Below are 24,344 nucleotides of genomic sequence, written 5' to 3' on the forward strand. Positions count from 1 at the left end.
GATGACTGACTCCCACAAGTTGTTCTCTGGCACTCAAGAGCATACACACACACACACACACACACACACACACACACACACACACACACACACAATATGGCAGGTGCACATGCCCCCATCAAAAAAGAAAACCTACATAATCTTCTCCAAATACATAAAATAAAAAGTAGAAGTAAAATTAATTTTCATAGTATGCTTTACTTAGCATTAAAACATCTGACAAATTTCAGCAAATCAATATTAAAAATAGCTAACAAGGCATTTTTTTTTTTTTCCGAGACAGGGTTTCTCTGTGTAGTTTTGGTGCCTGTCCTGGATCTCACTCTGTAGACCAGGCAGGCCTCGAAACTCACAGAGATCCACCTGCCTCTGCCTCCCAAGTGCTCCCAAGTGGATTAAAGGCGTCGCCACCACAGCTCCGGCGGCATTTATCTTTTTCTTGTACCGTCTTCAGAACTTCGATAGATGCTATATTTTTCTTGGAAATATCTGATCTAACTTTTACAAAATCTACAATTGAAAAACTAGACCAACAAGCCCACACTTTTCTGCGTTTGCCCAGTTAGGTGGGGCAGAACCTCTTCATGCCAGGCTTTCCAGTTCTCTCACTGAGACTGGGACTGTGGGCTCCCACAAGAAAAAAAAAAAAAAAGCTGAACGCCCAAAGAGCGTTTGTTTAGTCTTTGTGACAAAAAATATTAATTGTATTCATATATTGAATTGATCATATTGGTAAGTTTTAGAGTTTTATTTTTGTTTTGCTTTTTATTTCATTTTTTGCTCCCGTCTGATCAGTTTCATTGGAAGAGCCCTTTCTTTGATGGCGAACACTCTGTAACTATGTGTGTGTTGGTGGGGGAGGGGAGGGGCATGCTGACATTGCAAGTCACTGCAAACAAAATGCAAGCAGCTGTTGGCTGTCCACTGCCCTGTCCCCTCCGGGTCGAGCTTTGGGTTTAGCGTCGCGCTCTCAGGTTTTGGCAGAGACACGGGCTCTGATAGAGAACACGGCGGCAAGGCTTTTCCAACCGAATGGTTTGCTGTGGGTATCTGTGGAGGCCTGGGTAAGGGTGGTGGAGTCGAATTCCGTGAAGAGCAGGAAGCCAGACAACCCCTCTGACTCCAGGCTGGGTCCCAGGTCCAGTGAGTCTGTGTCCTGGGCTCCGCCTTCTCATACCCTCCAGGCCTTGGAATGGCAGAGCCTGGTGGAGCCTCGGATTCTCTTATTACTCTTTTTGTTGGTGTTTCGATCTGGGGCGGGGAGAGACTGCTCTAGCTCCCTTTTCTTGAGGTCCCAATCTGGGTCCCGCTCATCAAGCAACAGCCCTCTCTGGCGGTGGTCTCGGCATTCCGGTTCTGCCCTACAAAGAGACGAGTCTGTGAGCGTGATAGAAGGAGCCTGGCCAGCACTGCCACCGACCTTGCTTCCCGAGCACTACACACAGCGCAGGCCATTCATAGTCTAGTTAGGACGGTAGGAGGCCAAGTTCACACATGTCCAAGTGCACACGCGTTAGATTCCAAACCTTCCAACGTCTGGACTCAGATCCCAGAGGAACTACCTGAAGATGGAAGAGGCCTGGATGTGATTAATCTTCAAAGACTGCTAGAAGGGACTGCTTATTGTTAAAGTGCCCATATTTCCAGAACAGTCTTCATGTGATTGGGAAGCTGTTCCTTTTATTTATTTATTTTTTGTTTGTTTTGGTTTGGTTTTGGTTTTTCAAGACAGGGTTTCTCTGTGTAGCTTTGTGCCTTTCCTGGAACTCACTCTGTAGCCCAGGCTGGCCTCGAACTCACAGAGATCTGCCTGCCTCTGCCTCCCAAGTGCTGGGATTAAAGGTGTGTGCCACCACCGCCTGGCTGTTTCTTTTAACTCTATTTCCTGACTATAAAAAGAACACATGTTCGTTGTTTAAAATTTTAAAGTATAGCCTGCCACGTATGCAATACCAACACCCAGGAGAATGAGGCAGGAGGATTGCTGCAGGTTCAAGGCTGGCCTCTGCTGTATAGTAAGCTCCATGCCAGCCTGGGCTACAGGTGAAATCCTATCTCAATCAACCAATCAATTAAGTAAATTGGAAGTGCAAGAAGTAAATGCCAATTGCATACATTGTATGTATAGGTAAATTAAGTAAAAAATAGCCTAAGAGTGTACATCCTCACAATGTGAACTGTGAAGAAATTCAGTGGTCTTGTCTAGCGTCATAAAGCCTCTGATCCCACTACAGGAAACCCAATTGCCACATCCTCTATTGTATGAGTGACTTTGCTAGCCAGTCTGTTTCAGCTCATCAATCCCATGATGAGTTCAACATTGGCTTCTTGCCCAACTAACTACAGTCCTCCACCCACCCACTTCAGCTTGCAAGGCTCCTGGCTGTGATCACCCAGTCAGCCAGGGCGTTCAGCCCTCCATACACCCTCCACATCTTCTCATGCACACTGGACTGATGCACATTTCCAACACCCAGATCAACAGGTTTTCTCTCTCCTCCCTTGGCCAGGTCTTCACTCTATTTGCAGGACCAGACTAATTACACCCACATCCAGAATTCTTTCCTCTGACTCCTCTAGCAGCAGAAAGGAAGTAAGTTTCTGGTGGGAAATGGTAGGTAGACGTGATTCACATGTGATGCAGCTGACGTTTATTTTTGTCTGCTCAGCATTGTCTGCCTGATTTCCCTGGTGGTGCCCACTCCATTTTAGATAACTGGGCCAAATGTCATGTGCATCCGGTCACTAAGGAGGGGTTAAGATCACTCAGAAAAATCCAGAGAAAACCAAGGACAGGACTCTGAGGAATTCTAGCATTTGAAAGATACCCAAGGGAAAATACCGACGGTACCGGGCTGTAATCCTCACTCTTGGGACAGGGAGGCAAAGCTGGGTTGTACAGTGAGGCTTTGACCAAAAAAAAAAAAAAAAAAAATTAAAAATTAAATGAAGGAAAAAAGGGAGGGAGAAAGGGATGAGGGAAAGAGAAAAAGGGAGGAAGAAGAGGGTGAAGAGAGAGGGGGGAGGAGGAAGGAAAATGCAAGAAGATTGACTATGAGTGGAGAAGGGAGCATTGTGTTAGCAACAGGGAGTTCACGAGTATTCCTATGAGGAATGTGTCAGTGCAGCAATGCGGAAGACTTCCAAAATGAGCGCGAGATGAGGAAGGAGAACCAGCTCTGTAGATCAACTCCGGAGCTTAGGAGCCTGGAGGAGAAGAGAAAGCAGCCGGAGGGACCTCTGGCTCTGTCCATTTGGTTAGTAAGATCTACATGAACGTGTTCACAGACTATAAGGGGGGGCGGGGTAGAGATGACTAGCAATCCAAGAGGAAGTGGAGACTAAACAAAGAAGATGTGAAGATTCTAGATCAGTGGTTCTCAACCTGTGGCTTGTGACCCCTTGAGGGGTTGAACAACCCTTTCACAGGAGCTGCCTAAGACCATCAGAAAACAGGTATTTACATTCCAATTCCTAACAGTAGCAAAATTACAGTTATGAAGTAGCAACGAAAAGAATTTTATGGTTGGGGAATCACCACAACAAGAGGAACCATGTTAAAAGACCACAGTGTTAGGAAGGTTGAGGACCACTGTTCCAGATGGAGGAACACCATGACACAGAAAGCATGGGAAGGCGAGGTGAACTGATGTGGGCATTTGTAAGACCTGGAAGTACGGTGGGGGGCGGCCTTTGAAAAGTGTGTTCCTTCATGAATTCAGGTAGAAAGTGTGTCCTCTGAGAAACAGTTGAGGTGGGCTTGTATAGAAGTAGACATCTGTAGTTCCCTGCCAATATTCATCTACTTATTTCTGGGCCTTTCTTTAGCCGGTCAAGCCCAGGAGTGGAGAGTGTAGAAATGTCAAGTCCAACAGAAACCCAGACAAATGACTAACTATGGTGCCCATTAGCATACCAAAGAGCATGCTGGCTTCCAGGCTCTCTCAACATTACAAATACCTGTTACAAAGTCCATGCTGGCATTCTGGAGCTTCTCAGTTCTTCTCACCCCACCCCCAAACCTAAACTTCTCCAGCTCACGGGCATCCTTTCCCCCAACTTCTCATTCCTATAAGCCCTGTCATTTCAGCCATGCTATCTCTTGGCTCACTCTTGGCTCTTGGTCCTCTTGGCTCTCTCTCCTCTTTACTGTCTCTGATGGGTGATGTCATTCTGTGTTGCTCTGATTGATTGATAAATAAAGCTGTTTGGCCAATGGTGAGGCAGAATAAGGTTAGGAGGGACATTCTAACTAGAGAGGAGGAAGGAGAAAGGGAGAACAGAGAAGATGCTGCCAACCACTGCCATGAGAAGCAAGATGTAAAGATGCCAGTAATCCAAAAGCCACTTGGCAAAGTATAGATTTATAGAAATGGGTTAATTTAGATGTAAAAGCTAGCTAGCAAGAAGCCTGAGCCATTAGGCCATAGAGTTTATAATTAATATAAGCCTCTGTGTGTTCATTTGGGTCTGAGCGACCATGGGCCATGGGAGCTGGGCGGGACCAGGAAAACTTCCGGCTACACTGTCTCTGTTCCTCTCTCACTTTCCTCTCATGGCTCAGTCCATTCTACTGGCCATGTTTAGTCTACTACTTTGCACTGGAATGCCCCTGGCTGTACTCTCCCTCATATCTACAATAAAAAACCTCCTCTTCAACCATCATGTCCTCACTTTACAGATCTGGTGCTGAAGCCCACTTTATACAAGAGATCCATCCACAGCTGGGGATGCTAGGTCATAAGGGTCTAAAAATTATGATTAGAGGCAAGGAAGGTGTGGGATACCATACCACAGTATCCAGATGGCAGGGGAATTAGTGAGTCCCCCACACAGGTGATAGGTTGGGAAAGAAAAATGTTGAACAACAGGAGTTTCAGATTCAGATACCTGTGTAGGGACCTGAGAAATAATAAGATCAAGGGAGCCATGTCACATAGCAGGGTGTTAGATGTGTAGGAAACTCAATGAGGGATGCCTGCTGGTGCTCAGGCCATGGCACACAGAGGTCCTGAGTGTAACACCTAGAACTGGGGAAAAGAGTTTGTGAACAGGACTCATATCTTGCCTCTTTCTAGCTCCCCATTTGTGATCTGTGATATTTTAAATGGTGACACTATTTCCAAGGTAGGGTCTCTTGAGGCACTTCTATGGATTGCCAATCTCAGCCCAGGCAACAGTTTTACTAGTTTAACTTTTACAGGGTTGGAAGTGTTGGAGATTGAACCCAGGGGCCTCACATGGGCTAAGCAGGCACTCCACTACTAAGCTACATTCCCCAGATCTTATTTTACTTTTTCTTTGAGACTAATTTGCCCAGACTGACCTTGAACTCACTCTATAGCCCAGGCAGGCCTTGCATTTACAATTTCCCTGGCTCAGCCTCCTGAGCAGCTGCTATTTTAGGCCTAAGCCACCATCCTGGCCTAGTTTAACATTTGGACCATAACTGTATTTGAAGCTCATCGGAGACAGCCCATGGTCACTGTTCTCTACCATAAATTGGCATTACTTCCAGGTTTTCTATCTCATCTTCCTTCCCAAGCAACCATGTTCAGACCAGGCTATTCAACGTTTTCTCATATAAATCACTTGTTGACCCAAATTATAGGTTCATATATCTCATTTCTATTCCTCTCAAGGCTATAACTGCAAAGAACAGAATTAGTACTTAATTATATCCAATTGCTTAACTTAGTAAATAAATGAATGAATGTTTGACAAGTTCTAGTTGTGTTAGGGGAGTCATACATGAATGTAGACGGGTCTTAAAAAACAGAAGTCTAATTCATTTGCCTCATGAGGTATGGGGGGGGAGGGCGTTATGTGTATGTGTATGTGTTTGTGTGCGTGTGTATAAGGAAGTCAGAGATCAATGTAGTGTATCATCCCCTCACATTTCGGGACAGGATTTCTCACTGGATTTACAGCTTGCAGTTCTGTCCAGACTGACTGTCCTGGGATCCTTCGGTGTCTGAACTCTCAAACTAGGGCTACCGATGTGGCCATCGTGACTAATTTTACATGGGTTCTGAGGTTCCAAACTCAGGACCTCTTGTTCATGTGGCGAGCACCTCACTGACTAAACCGTCTCCACAGCCTCTGCTGCACTGCAAGTGTGAGGAAACTGAGAGTCAGGAGGCCGGTTTAGCTCCTACAGAGTCATACAGGTAACTCGAGTACCTTTCAGAAGCCCAAGAGTGGCCATGAGGCTTAGGCTGTGTCCCATCCCCGAACTTAGTGTCCAGTTCTTATTAGAGATAATTTTTGTAAGATCTAAAGCAAAAGATCAATGTACTTTTCACCCTCAAGTTGTCGTTCTAATAAAAAATATTAAAATCAAGTTAAAAATTATTATAGAGGCTAGAAAGATGGCTCATTCTGATAAGAAGAGTAGCTTTTTTTTTTTTTTTCAATGCAGAGGACCTTCTCTTCCTAGCCCACATGGCTGCTTAGAGCAGTTGGTAGCTCCAGTTTCAGGGGATCTGGCATCTTCTTTTGGCACATACATACATCCAGGCAAAAACCTCATACACATAAAATAAAAGTAAATAATCGTTTAAAAAATTATGATCCCAGTCAATTGGTTCAGGGGTTCCCAACCTATAGGTCATGACTCCCTTGGGGTCGCATATCAGAAATCCTGCATATCAGATATTTATATTATGGTTCATAACAGCAGCAAAATTACAGTTATGTAGTAACAACAAAATAATTTTATGGTTGGGGGTCACAACAACGTGAGGAACTGTCATGAAGGGTCCAAGCACTAGGAGGGTTGAGAACCGCTGGGTTAGATCTCTTTGCTTTGTTTTCATTTCCCTGAGATTGGTCAATGGACAAAAACTCCATCACAGGCTCCTTTCCATCGCTGGGAAAACACAGTACTTACTTCTCCAGGAAGTCCACACAGGCTTTCTGCCCATAGATCTGTGCGATCCTCTTGGGTGTATCTCCAAAGAAGTCAGCAGCATCAATGGCAGCGTGCAGTGCGTGGAGAGTTTTGAGTACATTCAGATGGCCTGACTCAGCTGCAAAGTGAGCTGCGGTCCAGCCCACATCAGTCACCAAGCAGGGTCTGGCTCCATATTGTATCAGGAGATGTATCACTTCCATTTGCCCTTAGATATACCACGGAGAAAAAAACATGGAGTTAAGATATAAATGTCCTCAGTGGCCTGAGGCCAGGAGAAGCCTAGACAGTACCGATGCAGGAGGAAAGTGGCCTTCGGCGTACCTCTGCCTTGTTATCGTCATTCTTCTTCTTGGGAGGCAGTTCCCCATCCTCCTTCCATGGAGACCTGAGCGCTCTAAGAACTTCCTGTATTCTTTCTAGAACAGTCCTCCGTTCTGTGTACTGTCCCAGGCCTGACTCGAGTCCTTCCCATCTACGCACTGGCAAGCCTCGCTGCTTCTGCAGCTGCAATATATTCCTTGCTTGTTTATTTTAATTATTTATTTTGTAGAACTTGGGGTTGAAGCTAGGGCCCCACATATCCTATGCAAATTCTCTACCGCTGAGCTACAGTCCTTAGAACTCTCCTTACTTTTTATTTTGAGAACGGGTCTAGTTAAGTTGCCAAGACTGGCCTTGAACTTATACTGTACCCCCAAACAGGTCTTGAATGCTCTGCTCCATTTATAAATAGCCAAAAATGGGAAACAACCTAGATGTCCCTCAACAGAAGAATGGATAAAGGAAACAGGGTCCATTTACACATTGGAATATTACTCAGCTGTTAAAAAATGGCATGATGAAATTTTCAGGGAAATGGATGGAACTAAAATAAAATCGTCTTGAGTGATGTCACCCAGACTCACAAAGATGAATATGGCATGTATTCACTTATATGTGAGTGTCAGCTATGAAGTTAATGATAAGTGAGCTACAATCCATAGAACCACAGAGGTTAGATATAGAGTAAGGGACAAAAGGGAACAGATAAATTTCCTTAGGAAAGGTAAATAGAATAGACAGCTATGGATGGATGTGGGGGGCTAGAATAGAAGGATCAAGTGGGGAGGAGGTTGTGGGAGGAATACAAAGAGAGCGGAAATTAAGGGACATTTAAGGGGTAGTATGGTATCTTAGTTTGGTCTTAGTTTCTGTGAAGAGACACCATGACCATGTTAAAGGAAAACATTTCATTGAGGCTGGCTTACAGTTCACAGGTTTAGTCCATTATTGTCATAGTGGGAAATGTGGCAGCATACAGACAGACATGGTGCTGGAGAGGTAGCTGAGAGCTCCACATTTGGACTGGATCAGCAGGCAGCAGGCAATGACTGAGCTACTAGGCCTGGCTTGAGCTTCTTAAAGTCCTTAAAGTTCTTAAAGACCTTAAAGTCCCGCCCCTCAGTAATGCACTTCCTCCAACAAAACTATACCTATTCCAGCAAGGCCACAACTACTAATAGTGCCACTCCCATGAGCTTATGGGGCCATTTTCATTTAAATTATCACATATGGAAACCTAATATAGTAGAAGCTTTCTAAAACATATACATCTATGAAGGCGATCTAAATGAAATTGCCAACTAATGGAGGGGTGTGTGTCAACATTCCAACTGGCCATCTCTTGTCACCAAACAAAGCTTCCAGTACCAGTATTGGGTTAATCTAATTGAGTTGTTGGTCAAAAGGGCCCTACAGGAATCCCCAAACAACTCCAGCTGTTACCAAAACTGTAGGTTGCTCTCCACAAACTGCCAGCAAGGCCCCATTGCTAAAGACAACACCTATACAACTCATTAATGATGGAGATGTTGAGCCAGTGCCTACACAGAGCCTTCACCCTATGTTCCAGCATCTTTGGTACAGTAAGGTACTCTTCACGCTCTCAAAAGAGACATGAACACCAAGCCAGCCACAACCCTTGTATCTACAACAGTGTCCTATCTGAAAGATATGCTGAGGCAATGGTGGCACAAAGCATATGGAAGTCACCAACCCATACCTGATTCAACTTAAAGCCCACTCCATGAGATGGAACCCTTACCGGACAGTGTTGTGGAGTATTATTTTAGGATGTGTTACATTTGTTCATGCTGTGGAACATTTTTTTAATGATGCAAAGATGTGTTGCTTTCTTTTATGTTGCATTTGTTTAACTTTGTGAAGCTGTGCTGCTTTGCCTGCCTAAAATACCTGACTGGTCTAATGAAGAGCTGAACAGTCAATAGTAACGCAGGAGAAAGGACAAGCAGGGCTGGCAGGCAGAGAGAATATATAGAAGGAGAAATCTGGGAAGGGGATCAAGGAATAAGAAAAGGAGAGAGGACACTAGGGGCCAGCTACCCAGCTACACAGCAAGCCATGGAGTAAGAAGTAAAGAAAGGTATATAGGAATAGAGAAAGATTAAAAACACAGAGGCAAAAGGTAGATGGGATAATTTAAGTTAAGGAAAGCTGGCTAGAAACAAACCAAGCTAAGGCCAGGCATTTGTAAGAATAATCCAGCCGGGCGGTGGTGGTGCACGCCTTTAATCCCAGCACTTGGGAGGCAGAGGCAGGCGGATCTCTGTGAGTTTGAGGCCAGCCTGGTCTACAGAATGAGATCCAGGAAAGGCGCAAAGCTACACACAGAGAAACCCTGTCTCGAAAAACCAAAAAAAAAAAAAAAAAAAAGAATAATCCTGCGTGTGTGTGTGTGTGTGTGTGTGTGTGTGTGTGTGTGTGTGTGTGTGTGTGAGTGATTTATTTGGGAGCTGGGTGTCAGGCTCCTAAAAGAGAAAAGAGCAAAAACAACTAGCAACACAGTGTTTGGGTGACCAAGAAGCTGAGACTAGACAGCCCAGGGACCTAGGGTAAAAGGTAGCAACTTGCTGGGAGAGAGAAAAATCTGTTTTCTTCAAAAGAGTGACACCGAGTATATCAGCCACCCTAGGATAGGCCTCGTGTTCGGGAGTAGGGTATCTTTTGTGTGTGTGCTTTTATTGGCTATAACTTGGTATTCTTTTTTTCTCTTTAGGTATGGTTTTACTTATTTTCCTGGTTTGGGGGGTATTGTTGTTGTATTGGTTTTGTTTGTTGTTTGTTTTTCAATACAGGGTTTCTCTGTGTAACCCTGGATGTCCTGGACTAGCTCTGTAGACCAGGCTGGCCTTGAACTCAGAGATCCATTTGCCTCTGCCTCCTGAGTGCTGGGATGAAAGGAGGGAGCAGGGAGAGGATCTGGAAGGACTTGGGAGAGAGGAATAATACTATCAAAATATACTTAAATAACAAAAATATAATAAAACATCAAAAATACATAAACTTAATTTTTAGAATAAAAAAAATTTTAAAACTTGTGTTGATGAGATAGCCCATCATTCAAGCCTGGTGCCATGAACCACAGCTTTTTTTTTTTTTTTTTTTTTTTGGTTTTTCGAGACAAGGTTTCTCTGTGTAGTTTTGGTGCCTGTCCTGGATCTCACGCTGTAGACCAGGCTGGCCTGGAACTCACAGAGATCTGCCTGGCTCTGCCTCCCAAGTGCCGGGATTAAAGGTGTGTGCCACTACCACCCAGCCTGAGCCAGAGCTTGAAGTAAAACAGAACCAACTCCTGAAAGTTGTCCTCTGACTTCCACTGTATACCATGGCATACACACACACACACACACACACACACACACACACACACACACACACACCTACACACACATACACACACAATCATGCACAAACACACACTAGCAAAACTAATTACAATCAGTAAATTGAGCACCCTTAGAATACAGCTGTCACAGTTTAAGAGCACAGGCTTTCTAATTGGACAGATGTGCATTCATTCTCCAATAATACCTTGGGTAAGAAACAAATGCTCAATGCCCTCATTTGCAAATTAGGGCTGCACCATTGGTCTCACCAAATCCGTGAGGAGTATGAATAAACTCCCAGACACGAAGCACCCAGTACAATATCCAGCACACAGCAAGTGTTCCTGAGTGGTCATCTGATACAGTTACTAATGCTCCCTACACAGATTTCTGCAGAAATATCCCAACCAAGGTTTTTGCAGCTGGTTTTACTTTCTGCCTAGTCCCTCTCCCCACAAGAGAGAAGACACAAATAATTGACAAGCAAAGTTGTCTCTAGTGCTATTTTCCCTAATGTCATTTGATGGTGTTTATTACTAGAGACTTTTCTTCTAAAAAAGTTTAATTCCAGAGAAACCCTGTCTCGAAAAATAAAACAAAACAAAAAAAAGTTTAATTTATGTGTGTGTTTGTGTGCACATGTGCTCATGCACATGTCTGTAGGTGCCCCACAGGCAGAAGGTGTTGGTTCTCCTGCAGCTGGAGTTAGAGGTGGGTATAGGTGCTGGGACAAAACTTGGTCCTTACACGAGCAGTGAGCGTTCCTAACTGCTAAGCCATCTATCCAGCGCCAATTTCCAGAGACTTTGACTGAGTTTTGTCACTAACTTCTGGTCGCATAACTGGGATGTGCTGGGAAGGGGCGGGGATTCATCTTCATGATGCTCCATGCATGAAGTCATGAAGACAGAGGACTAATTGAGAGCGTTGTTTAGAGTCTCATCATGTTACCTAACTCCCCATCAAAGAACTCTAGTACAGCATTACTGCCCCCATTGTGTAGAAGAATGAGTGCCCAAAACATTAAATAACACAACCCAGGGGCTGTCACTAGTAAGGGTCAATGCCAGGTGAAATGGTCCATGTAGCATTAACGAAGTGTCCATCCCACTCTGACACAGACTGACGGCCTCGTGAAGGTGGGCCAGGAGGAACGGGTCTACGGGGTCATTGTCTACTCACCTCTGATTGCAGCCCAGTGGAGAGGCGTCCTGTCATTCCAGTCCACATCCTTGTAGTTTGGGTCACAGAGACCTTTCTTCAGAATCTTCTTCACTGAATTGCAGTCCCCTGCTGCCACGGCCTGGTGGAGCTTCGTCATGTCTGATATTTTCGACAGTTCCATCACAGAATCTGCCCGAGATACAGGCCATTTAGGAAATTCCATACAAATCCTTCACCCCTAGCAAGGGCTCCCTAGGTTTCTGCATCAGTGACTTGCTTTCCTGTCTTGTGGATTTGCATCTAAACTGTGTGAGTGTGTGTGTGTGTGTGTGTGTGTGTGTGTGTGTGTGTGTGTGTGCGCATGCGTGTGCGTGTGCATGTGTGTGTGTGTGTGTGTGTGTGTGTGTGTGTTCTGCTGTGTGGATGGCTAACTCTCAGCAACTGTGGATAGCATCCACCATTCTGCAACCCCCAAACTACTGATGGCCTCCATTGTACCCAGAATTATCTCTAAAGTAATAGACTGGCACTTTACAGTGTCCCCTCCACCCATCTTCCAGTGTGACTTTTCAGCTCCTCCTTCAGGGTTCTGTTAGTTTTATGCTACCTTGAGTTGGTTGTGGAGTTCGGCATCTTGTCTTTCTAGTATAGAAGCATCCAGAGATGCTGTGGGGCCAGTGACAATCTGCATGAACAGTTTGGACTGGATGACTGGATCTGGCATAAGGGATCCATGGAAATTAAAAGCTATTGCCACACCACATGAGGAATACAGCTCGCCAACACATAACTAAAACAGCTAAAAATTGTTGTTAATGTATGCCACGAGGTGTCTGGGAAGATGGCACTGTCAGTAATGTGGCTTTTTTCTCAAGCTTGAAGACCTAAGTTCAGATCCCCAGAACCCCCATACAAAGCTGGGCATGGCGGCTCATGGTTGTAATCCCAGCGTGGGAAATAGAAATAGGCGATCCCCCAGGCTCCCTTGCCAGGCGGTCTGACCTGGTTGGTGATGTTCCAGGCCAGTGAGAGACCCTATCTCAAACAAAAGATGGGAGACTGTGAGAACCAACACCCAAAGTTGTTCTCTGAACTCTATACACACATGCACACCTCCACACACACAGCTCTCCTCCCACACACTCATACACATGCACATGCACACATACACAAAATACTGTGCCATGGATCACCAGTGCACACACTGTAATCTACAAACCCTTAAGCATCCCTGATTTTTAGTTTAGGGGACTTAGGAAATGAAAACTGTTTTCATTGTCAGATTAAAATGTCACCAGCCTCGTTCACTCTGTTGTCACTTACCCTGTGGCTTAAAGGCAATGGTAGAGAAAACTGCTGATGCCTGGACACACAAAAAAGATGCCATCAGCAAACTGCTGTATGCACCACACTTATAGGAGAGCACCGCCTCTGGGGAGCATGTTACAATCCAGGTACAATTTGGAGTGCATTTATTGAATCCTTTACCCCTGAGTATACGGCTTAGCAAATGTGATTGTAAAATTGTAGTGCCCACGCAACTACCCATTCACCATGTCGGACTGAGGGGCTAAGGATTAAAACAGAGACAAGACAGCGGGTCATTGTCTAAGTAGAATTCCCTTTATTGAAGGAAGGAAGAGGCCTTAAATACAGGCTTACAGCACAGTGGGAGAACCTGGAGGGCAGAAGTTTGCTACAGATGTTTTACATTCTTGCATCCTAGCTGTTTACACCAAATATGCAGGATACACAAACAAGGAACCTCCTGTAAGCTGTTCTGGAGGAAGGAAAGCAGCAGGGAATCAGCATAGGGAGGACATCTGATCAAGGTCAGCAAGCAAGGCAACAGCTACCCAAGGGACGGGGGTCAGGGCCCAACGTAAAATGAAATGTGCCAACATGAGGGAATCTCCATCACCCATGGACCGGTCTCTCCATATGAAAAGCACAGGGTGTTGCAAGACGGAGCACAGGTGAAGAGAGTCATTGGAGGCAGGCCAGTGGGTTCTAATGGAGTATCGCAGGCACATAGACATCATTTCAGATGCTACATGGCAGCAAATCTTTGAGACATCGCCACTTGTGGGGTTCTGATGTAGATCCAGAGAAGAAAACCCATGATTATCCAAAAAGGCTACAATTACGTTTCCCTGTCCAACTTTACAAATGTCTGAAATCACCGTTTCTTTATATACATCCATCAAAACATTACAGTGAATGCCAAAGCTGCTATAAAGATCCAACTGACCCCAGTTACGGTAGCTGTTAAAGGGATTTCTGGGAACAGAGAGCACACCAACATCATTCTTTACATTTTTTTTGTTATTGTGGAAAACGTGATTACTTTTCATGAAAATATTTCTTATTGTGCTGTTAACTTTCTTTAATTCTATGAGAAATTTAATTCATGAAACTACTTTAACATGTTTCTAGATATACCATTTTTTTGTCAGCTTGACACACAGGGAAGGAAGTTGAACTGAGGAATTTGCCTTCATCAAATTTGCCCTCAGATGTGGGAGGGCTCAGTCCACTGTGGGCAATGCCATCTCTGGACAGGTGGTCTTGGGTTGTATAAGAAAGAAAGCAGCCGGGCGGTGGTGGCGCACGCCTTTAATCCCAGCACTCGGGAGGCAGAGCCAGGCGGATCTCTGTGAGTTCGAGGCCAGCCTGGGCTACCAAGTGAGTCCCAGGAAAGGCGCAAAGCTACACAGAGAAACCCTGTCTCGAAAAACCAAAAAAAAAAAAAAAAAAAAAAAAGAAAGAAAGAAAGAAAGAAAGAAAGAAAGAAAGCCAATAAACATTCCTCTATGATCTTTGCTTTAGGTCCTATCTCCAGGGTCCTGCCATCACCTAGGAAGATCGGGGCAGGAACCCAAGGCAGGACCCTGGAGGAACAGCAGTTTACTGCAACCTCCTCCCACAAGTTTTTTGGGGTCAGTGTTTTTATCACAAGATAAGCATAACTAGGACTCTTGTGGAATGGGTTTATTAGAATTCCCATCGATGAATTCATCCCACTTTAAGAAATTCTGTTTGAGGGCTAGAGAAATGGGTCAATGGTTAAGAGCACATGCTGTTCCTCCAGGGGACCAGAGTTCTTCTCCCAGAACCTACATCAGGCAGCTCACAACCACCTATAATTTCAGCTCTAGGGGATCAAAAGTCTCTAACATTTGGTTCTAAAACCTACACGCCCCTCCAAAATGGGAGCTAATTTTTAACTTCGTATGCTGGTAATATTGATAGATGTAATCTAAATAAACAAAAGCCCTTTGGGTGACGTTTAAAAGATTCTGAGCTCTAACGTCTTGAGAAATGCTGATATGAACACATGAGGACTAGAGGCAAGAAACTGGAGTGGGCAGTTGCTTGAACTTGTGCCCACTGGGGATGCCTTAGATCTCAAGATTCAAGCTGAGAACTGGAGAGCCGGAGTCTACCTTCCAAACTGTCATCGCGAACAGCTCCAGAGTTTGTTAGAAATGCAAATTATTTGGTTCAATATCTACCTGCTGAACCTGAAACTCTGGGACAGGGACCAAGGATCCTGGCATGGCATCTGATGCCTAATCGAATGCCCGAGACTCAGAGAAGTAAACATAATTCAAATGTAGTGTCAGGGGACAGGAAAAAGAGCCAGTCACTAAGATGGGGAGGTAAACAGCGCTGTCCTGTCAGAGCTCTAGGTTGGGTCCTAAAGAGATGAATAAGGGTCGTTTTTATGACTGACAGCGGAGGATCCTGGGACTAGGAGCTCACACTACACAGGGTAAGAGCTTCCGACATCAATGTGTAGACCAGGGCTCAACAATCTTTTTCTACAAAGGATCAGACAGCAAATCACTCTTACTCGGAGGGACCAAGCGAGGCTACTACATGGGAACTTAAAAGCTGCTCTATAACAATGGGAATTCCCGCTCCACCCTTTTTTTCTATGTGCTTCACGTGAATGTGCCATCTCCTTGGTATCCAACACCCACCAGCTGCAGGCATTCTCAGGACAAAGAAGACAGGCGTGAGGAGGGAGCAGCTGGTCAGTGAGAAGGTCAGGCACCTTTCAGCCCCAGGGCTGGAAATCCTCTGGAGACCTCATTCCTCGCTGGGTTGGCAATTTCAACAGCCAGTGTTGAACTACCTGCACTTAGACCATTGACGGGCTATGTAAGGATGTAATGCTAAAATCCAGCTGTGGCACAATACTTTTCAGACGCACCTTTCACAGATACCTCCAGGCTTCCTACAGAGACGCTTGCGTCTGTGAAGTCCCTAGGTAACATAGTTTCAGATGCCTGGATTTCTCGTCTGGGTCAATAAGTTTACGTCAAAAGTGGACACACATCCTGCTTCTCAGCCCTTCTTTGCCTCCTGCCTATGACTAAGAGAGCCCGGCTACAGGCTTGTGCTGTGAAACCTCCTCCATTCCCAGAACAGTGTAAGAAAAGGCCCCTCCTTCTGCCTCACGGGCTCTGATTCTTCTTCAGAGACCCTGCCATGCTGTCTGTCTCCTACTGGGGCCCAATCTCAGACTACTGCCATGTTTTTACTACCTGTCTGTCTTCCATGGCAATAATAATCTTCTAAAAATCATTCATCATCAGTACAACTTGGCGTCCTCTTAAAGCCCATCTAAGACCTTTAAGACTGTGCCAGAGCTTAGTGTCACGTCCAACAGGTACTACTCTGTTTTTCCCCAAAAGGGCCAGTCCACTGATTTGGTCCAAAATCGAGTCTAGGCTCAGCCCACCCTGGACTATAGAAGAATTTCTGGTGGTTGGATAAAAGCCAGTATTCCTCAGGGACTTGAGAAACTGGTTCCCATCTGCCAAAAGGAGTCATCTCCCTTGCCTCTGGCAGGGGGCACTTATGGCTCTCCATTGACATATACGTGTGGTTGCATATGGAAGCCCATGGTGGCCTTCAGGCTCCTTCAGCCCCTACTCAAGCGAGCTTCTTATACATCTCAAAGCCCAGCTAGTTCCCTTGCCTTTCTCACCTCTCTCCCAAGGCTGTTCCAGACACAGGCACACATGCAAGCACTCACACACCCCCTACACACACACACACACACACACACACACACACACACACACACACACCCCTGCACCATGCTCTCTTTACATAGAGGCATGCAAGCACTCACAACCCCCTACACACACACACACACACACACACACACACACACACACACACACACACCCTGCACCATGCTCTCTTTACATAGAGGCATGCAAGCACTCACAACCCCCTACACACACACACACACCCTGCACCATACTCTCTTTACATAGAGGCATGCAAGCACTCACAACCCCCTACACACACACACACACACACACACACACACACACACACACACACACACACACGCACACACGCACACAGACCCTGCACCATGCTCTCTTTATAACACAAGGTTTTTCACTCTACCCTGCTCTTCCTGCTGGTCTCACACTTGCTATTCTCTGCCATCCCTGTTTCCCGAGCCCGGGCCATGTCCAGTCTGCTTCTTTGTCTCCCTGCTCTGGACTCTCTCTCCCAGATGCTTCTGAATGTTTTCTCCCTCTTAGCCCTCAGTCATGGAGTGGCCAATCACGGGTTTCTTTACTGTGCCCCTCGCAAACATTTAGCATCTTTCAACACTGTGATCAGAAGGACCTGAAGGGGGGGGATCAAGCATAGTGGGGGCTGGGCAGGCAGGTGACTGGGGTGAAAAGGTCAACCAGGGTGGAGATGTGAAGGCTCACCCTGTAAGTCTCCTAGAACCAACCTAGGAAGGCTGGGTATCTTAGATGACTACAAGCCTTCAAAACAGGAATGGGATTTGGCCTAGAGGTCACGGATTGCCAACCTCTGTCTGCACAGATCGATTAGGGAAATTGCTTGTGTTTCTGGCTCGGTAGGTAGTAGACAAGGCCTTAAATTCTACAATTGTAATGAGTTCCCACAGCAGGCTTAAGCACTCACTAGACTGGATAGCAGTTTCTCTCTGAATGGAAAGCAGGGAGCAAGATTGGAGACTTGCAGGACACAGCAAGAAGGGGATGGCGGCTCTCATTAGAGGGGATAGATACATAGTATCACCAGTGGAATGTTGGGAACAAAGACCCTTGACCTTGACCCAAGCGGATCAGAGTCTCTAGTTATGCAAGACAAAGGCTGAGTGTGTGGCAAGAGAAAGGGGTTCTGCATGTGCTTCGTGGAGTAACAGAGAAGATGGTATCCACAGCATTTCACCTTTTTTGGCATGTGTGGGGATGCATGCTTGCGTGTGCATAGATACATATGTGGTGAGGGTGTGCATGCATGTGTATGAGAGTACATGGGGAGGCCAGAGGTTGAGCGTCTTCTCCCATATATTGAGGAAACATGTTTCTCTTGAAGCCGTAGCTCACTGATTCAGCTACCTGGCCAGCTTTCCCTGGGATCTCCCGTCTCTGCCTCCTGAGAGCTGGGATGGGCCACTAGACTCACACTAGCACTTACACGGGTGTCAAGATTCAAACTCTGGTCCTCGGCTTATACATCAAGCATCTTACCTGCACCTGTGGAGTCTTTCCCGCGCCCCTGCGTCTCACTTTTTAAACGTGACTCACTGGGGCCAGGGGAGGTGGCTCAATTAGTGAAGGGCTTGATCCACAAGCAGGAGGACCTGAGTTCAGATCCCCAGAACCCATGTCAAAGGAAGCCTGCCGCCGCTGGTGACTGTGATCTCAAAGCTGGAGGACAGGAGGCGGGCAGATCTCTGGAGGTCACTGGCCAGCCAATTTAGCAGAATAAATGACTAGAAGTTCAGTGAGAGGCCCGGTCTCCAAAGAATTCTGTGGAGAACAGCTGAAGAAGACACCCAGAGTTGATCTACGCTTCCTATGCTTCTACACGTATGTGCACAGACACACACACACATGCACACATACAAAATAAACTCAAATTTAAAAATAAATATTTAACAGACAATCCTTACCCTAGAGGATTTGGTCAACAATGAACAAACGTTCATAGATCTCATCTTCAGGTGTTACTAAGCAGAAAACCATTTTTACAGCCAGTGTGCAAAAGCCCTTCCGCTTGACTCCTACACAAGCCTCTAGGCTTTAACCGTCCCCATCTGCTCCACATCTGAGGCCACACCAAAGAGCTTGCACAACATGTGGACGAGGAAGCCAGAAGTTTGCATGGGCAGCAATATTTTATTTCCAGACAATTGAAAAGTGAATCCCCCAGCCCCTAGAAAAATCATATAGAAATGCAAAAAGAAGAAGAAGAAACACAAGAAACAAGCAAACAGAAACCCATCAACATTAGAACAGGCAAAACCATCTCAAAAGGGATAGGGTGAGAGGCCCCGACTTCGTGACTTCAGGACTCACGACAGGCAGTTCATTGCGGGAGGAGGAGGCTTTTAGCAAATGGTACTGAGAGAACTAGACGGTCATGGGCAGTTTTCCTTGTTCTGCCTTGACGGTTTCAGTCTTGCATTTGTATCTGTGATCAATTATGAACATACTTCATTTATCTGTACATTTTATATACCCATGTATAAACAACTGTGAAAAACAAGGAACATGAGCTTTTGAGAGGGCCAGGCAAATACCGTGATAGTGTGCCCTAACAACTCAGATTAAAAACTAGGCCTCGGTCCCTACTCTTGAAACTAGAAAGACAGTTTATGAGGAAGCCATAAACAAAGGGCAATTAATCACTGGTGCTCCTAACAACAGGGACAAGGAAGATAGGGGGTAGCAAGCCTGGACATCTGAGCCAGCCTCCATAGTCAGCAAGCTCAAGGTAATAACAAAATAAGGCCTGGGACTTGTCCAGGCCCGCCCCAAAATGGAAAACTGGAGTCCTGACCAGCCCCTGACTAGCCCTGGCCAATTAGAATGTACTAACATGATTGCCACTTGCTTAAGCCAATTATATCTAAAATGACCTAACTTCCCTAGGAACTCCCCTTCAGCTCTGCTTAAAAGGAGTTCACACATCTCTTTCGGGGTCGTCACCATTTTGCCTTTGTGTGGAATGGCCGGGCCCAGCATGCTGGAAGCTTTCTCAAGCTATAAATGCTCTTGTTGACTGCATATGTGGATGGTGGTCTTTTGTGGGACTTCTCCAGGCCCTAACAGCTTTATTTCCTGACTTGCTATCCTATTCTCTTTTGTGCTAATATTTCACCAATCTGGATTGCTGTGTCTTCATAGTGAGTTGTTAAATAGAGTATTACCAAAAGGAAGGAAAAATATAGCTATAAAAATTTGGACATGAGGCTGGGTGGTGGTGGTGCACGCTCGAGAGGCAGAGGCAGGCGGATCTCTGTGAGTTCGAGGCCAGCCTGGTTTGCAGAGTGAGTTCCAGGACAGCCAGGGCTGTTACGCAGAGAAACCCTGTCTCCAAAAACAAAACAAACAAACAAACAAAATTGAACATGAATGTTCATGGAGAGTCATAATGGGCAAAAGTAAAAATATCCTAGATATTAGCCAAAAGATTATAAAACAAAAATGTAATATCCAGATAGTAGAATATTATTTGACAACAGAAATGAAGGATGGAGAGACAGCCCAGCTGGTATCTTTGCAGTACAAGTGTGAGGATCCCAGTTCAATCCCCAGTATACATGGCAGGGGAACAGACTTCATCCTTTTTTTAGTTGGTTCTTTGGGGATTTCCCATCATGTATCCCAACCCCACTCATTTCCCAGACCTTCCATGTCCACCTTCCATGCCTGTGGGAGCACACTTCTAGTTCTACCTGGGGAGGGAAAGACAGGCAGATCTGTGTGGCTCACTGGCCAGCCAGGCTAACCTACCTGGTGAACTACAGGCCAATGAGAGACCCTGTCTCAAAAAACAAGGTGCGTGGCTCCTGAGGAACAAGACAGAGGGTTGGCCTCTGTCTGCCACACACATATTCACACATATACTAAATGAGTGAAGAGCGATAGATGTTTTATGGACGAATCATGAAACATGCTATGTGAACAAAGTCAGACAGAGAACACCACGTATTACATGCTTCCACGTGCATGACAGAGGCACAGAGCCAGCAAATCTCTCGACTCAAATGTAGACCAATAGTTGTCTAGGACCAGTTGGGGGTAGGTGTGAGCGCTGAGTGCTGGCAAAGTACAGGGTTTCATTCGGGGGTGATGAACTCCTTGAAAATCAGACTGTGGCAGCAACAGTTTCCTAACTCTAAAATTCTAAGGCCCACAGAATTAGATGCTTTAAACATACCCAGTTTTATGGCATGTGAATTGACCTGAATTCACTAACCTATCTATAACTATTGAAATTCAGCAAACTTCCCTTTGCATGAATCCTCATGAATTTGATCAAGTATATCTGAACTCCAATCCTTCAGGTAGATGTGCCTTGGCTTAAAAAAGCAGTCAGTGGTACATGCTTGAGTTAAGTATGATTTGTCTAATTAAAAAAAAAGAACTAAGATTAAAACACTTACTGTCTTTCCTAGGCGCTCTGTGCTGCAGGCCACCTTAGCTGGCTGGAGTGTTAGTTTGTGTGCACCATGGAAACTTGTTGCTTAAGATTCCTGCAACAAACTAACCCCTCCTCCTCCCCAAGAAAGCCAACAATGACCCTCAGCTTCCAGGGCCTTGGAGTCTGGTGGGGTAGGCTTGCCTCTCTGCTTCCCACCCAAACTGTTCAATCATTTCATCTTCTACTTTAGTATAACTGGGATGGTCCTCAACAGGCTCTTAAGAACATTTGATAACCAAATTGAAATTGAAAAGCAGCCGATTGCTCACAGCCCACAAGATACTGTAAAGCAGATGGGCTGTTAATTAGCCGACTGGAACTTGAGGAATGTCTGCCCACCTTGGAGTACTGGGGATAGCCTGGACCCCTAACCTTCAAAACTAGCTGTGAGATCCTGAGCAAATTCCTTAACTTTGACATTTCTCTTTGCTCAACACTCAAAGGAAACATGTTTTGGTTTCTTTGTTTGCTTTTTGAGACAGGGTTTCTCTATGTATCCCCAGCTGTCCTGGAACTCACTACGTAAACCAGGCTGGCCCTGAACTCACTGCCTCTGCCTCCTGAGTGCTGGGATTAAAGGCCTGTGCCACTACTGCAGTAGAAAGGAAACATTTTTAACCTTTCCCCTTCTGGCTATTAACTACAATTAGCTGAAGTAATTTATGAAACATTTGATGCAAGATAGAGGTTTGAACAATGACATTTCTGGATGCCTCCTCCTGGCCTTGCCCCTCCTCCCCTCTGCTCTAACTGAACGTCTACCATGTCTGTGGCACTGCTGATCTCAAACTCCTCCAGCCATGTCTGTGGCACTCAAACTCCTCCAGCCATGTCTGTGGCACTGCTGATCTCAAACTCCTCCAGCCCTCTGCCCCTCCCTCCCTCTCACCTTCTTCCTGCTCTTTTTTCTCCTCTCTTTTCCTGTTGGTGTTCTGTATTGCAGGGGACGATCAAAGAGAGTCACTCCATAGTTGTAAGTCAGCTCTGTGGCAGCAGGGAAGAACAGCTTCAAGGAACTGAACCCCGAACAGCTGTGCGAAGGCGGATTTATTGATTGTTATGAAAAAGTTGTTTTGGGGAGGTAGAACAAGTTCCTCATACCAAAGCCGCTGATCTAATGTACATGTTTTGTGAAGGAAAACAGCACGCCCCTGCAACTTTAGTCCTCATTGTGTGCTGTTCGCAGTACCCAACAACGTAAGATGCTCCGGGTGTGCCAGGACCGTCTTGTGACGTCATGCAAAGGCCATAAAGCTCCTTCAGAAAAACAACTCTGTAGATAACAGAAACAATCACTGTTTCCACAATGATGTCTTCAAGGTCTAAGTACTTCTAGGAAACAACTATTCATGCTGATGTTTACCCTCGATACAGTGTGAACAACTATTCATGCTGATGTTTACCCTCCATACAGTGTAAACAACTACTCATTCTGAAGTTTACCCTCCATACAGTATAAACAACTATTCATGCTGATGTTTACCCTCCATCAGTCTAAACAACTATTCATTCTGATGTTTACCCTCTATCAGTCTAAACAACTATTCATTCTGATGTTTACCCTCCATCAGTCTAAACAACTATTCATTCTGGTGTTTACCCTCTATACAATGATTCTACTGGGGTTCCACTACATCTTTTCTTTCCTTCTTTACTTCTACTTTCCTTCCTTCTTTCTTTCCTTCCATTAGTCTTCCTGTTTTTCTTCCAATACATGTTGGTGGCTGCACTGGGCCCACGTTAGCCTTAATTGTTACCTTGACACAGCCTTGAGTCATCTGAGGGGAGAAGCCTCAACTGAGGAAGCCCAGGTCAGGCTATCAGTGGGCATAACTGTGAGGCATTATCTTTATTATAAACAGATACAGGAAGTCCCAGCCCAGTGTGGATGGCACCACTCCAGCAGGTGGTCCTGGGCTTTATAAAAAAAAAAGTGGAAGAGCCAGCCAGCAGGCAGCATCCTCCACGGTTCCTGCTGTACTGCCCTGGCTGTGAGTGAGTTCCCTGGTTGGAGGTAATACTCCATGGAAGAGCAAGCAGCCCTACCTTCAGGTTCCTGCCCTGAGTTCCTGCCCTGACTTCCTTCAATGGTGGACTGTGACCTGGAAGTGCATTTGGTCAGAGTATTTTATCACAACAACACACAGAAAACTAGAACAACCAGGCAGAGAACGAGGCACTCCTCGTCTTGACTAACTGAGCTTTCAGTCCAGAAAGGGGTGGGGGTGGGGCACAGACAATAAACAAGAGAAAAATGCTTACATGTAAATTTACAACTTCTTAAATACCATAAGCAAACATGCAGAGGCAGAGAAAGTGGGAGAGGATTATCAGACTGAAGGGGTGTTGGATGGGGAAAAATGAAGGCTATGCTGTCCCTAGGTACGGATTGAGGAGAAGGTTTGTAGGAGATGTGAGGGAGAAAACAGCCAGAGTCATCTGGAGAAGTCCAGACTAAACTGGGCCATGAGGTGGGGTGGAGAGCAAGAGAAGAGGAGAAGAGAGGAGAGAGGGAGCAAATAGAGTTCCTGGGAACCCCCAGAGACCAAGAGACCAAGAAGGCAAGAGGGCAAGTGTGGAACCAAGAGCTCCAAAGGACACACAGCCAAGTGCCTGGGCTTACATAAAGGAACCCAGAAGCCCAAGGTCTGGAGATACGGGGGCGGGCTATGTCAGCCAGGATGACTCTGTAGCCAGTGCTTGTGAGTAGAGACTGAAGGAGCCTGGAGGCCAGAGTCCACTTTGATATGTTAAATAGGCACCTCCGCCATTTGTCCTGAGTTTGAGACCTAATAGGAGTCATGATTGATTTTGGTTGTCAACTTGACTTGAGAGACACCCAGAAGAGAGGTGAAGAACTGTTACCATGTTTGCATATAAAAGGGCCTGTAACTGTGTGTCACTTTACAGGTGTGTGTGTTCACGCGGGTCCATGGAATGAAGACTCAGCGGCATCTTAAGACCGACTCTAGCCTTTCATGGCTGCGGGGGTCCAGCCTTGAAGGACTGAAGCACTTTCCCTTCACCTAGGGCATATATATTTACTCTCTATTACAGTTTAACTAGTTAATTTCCGTACCTTCAAAGCATCCTAA

General features: G+C 45.6%; 1 protein-coding gene across 2 annotated transcripts; it reads right to left on the reverse strand.

The window, feature by feature from the left end:
- Positions 1 to 243: 243 nt before the first annotated feature.
- Positions 244 to 21,256, reverse strand: Ankrd66 (ankyrin repeat domain 66). 2 transcript variants are annotated; one of them, XM_052745389.1, is made up of 4 exons: positions 21,212 to 21,256; positions 11,764 to 11,934; positions 6,893 to 7,121; positions 244 to 1,361 (listed from the first exon to the last, which is right to left on the reverse strand). In XM_052745389.1, the coding sequence occupies exons 2-4, from the start codon at positions 11,924 to 11,926 to the stop codon at positions 1,172 to 1,174; spliced, it is 582 nt and encodes a 193-aa protein (XP_052601349.1). In that variant the 5' UTR covers positions 11,927 to 11,934; positions 21,212 to 21,256; the 3' UTR covers positions 244 to 1,171. The 2 variants fall into 2 exon arrangements, with proteins under 2 accessions (XP_052601349.1, XP_052601348.1); XM_052745388.1 differs by lacking the exon at positions 21,212 to 21,256 and having other exon boundaries at positions 11,764 to 14,470.
- Between the last annotated feature and the right edge of the window lie 3,088 nt (positions 21,257 to 24,344).

Source organism: Peromyscus californicus, unplaced genomic scaffold (assembly GCF_007827085.1).
Source record: "Peromyscus californicus insignis strain IS unplaced genomic scaffold, ASM782708v3 Scaffold_19__1_contigs__length_69161282, whole genome shotgun sequence".
In the NCBI taxonomy this organism is placed as follows: domain Eukaryota; kingdom Metazoa; phylum Chordata; class Mammalia; order Rodentia; family Cricetidae; genus Peromyscus; species Peromyscus californicus.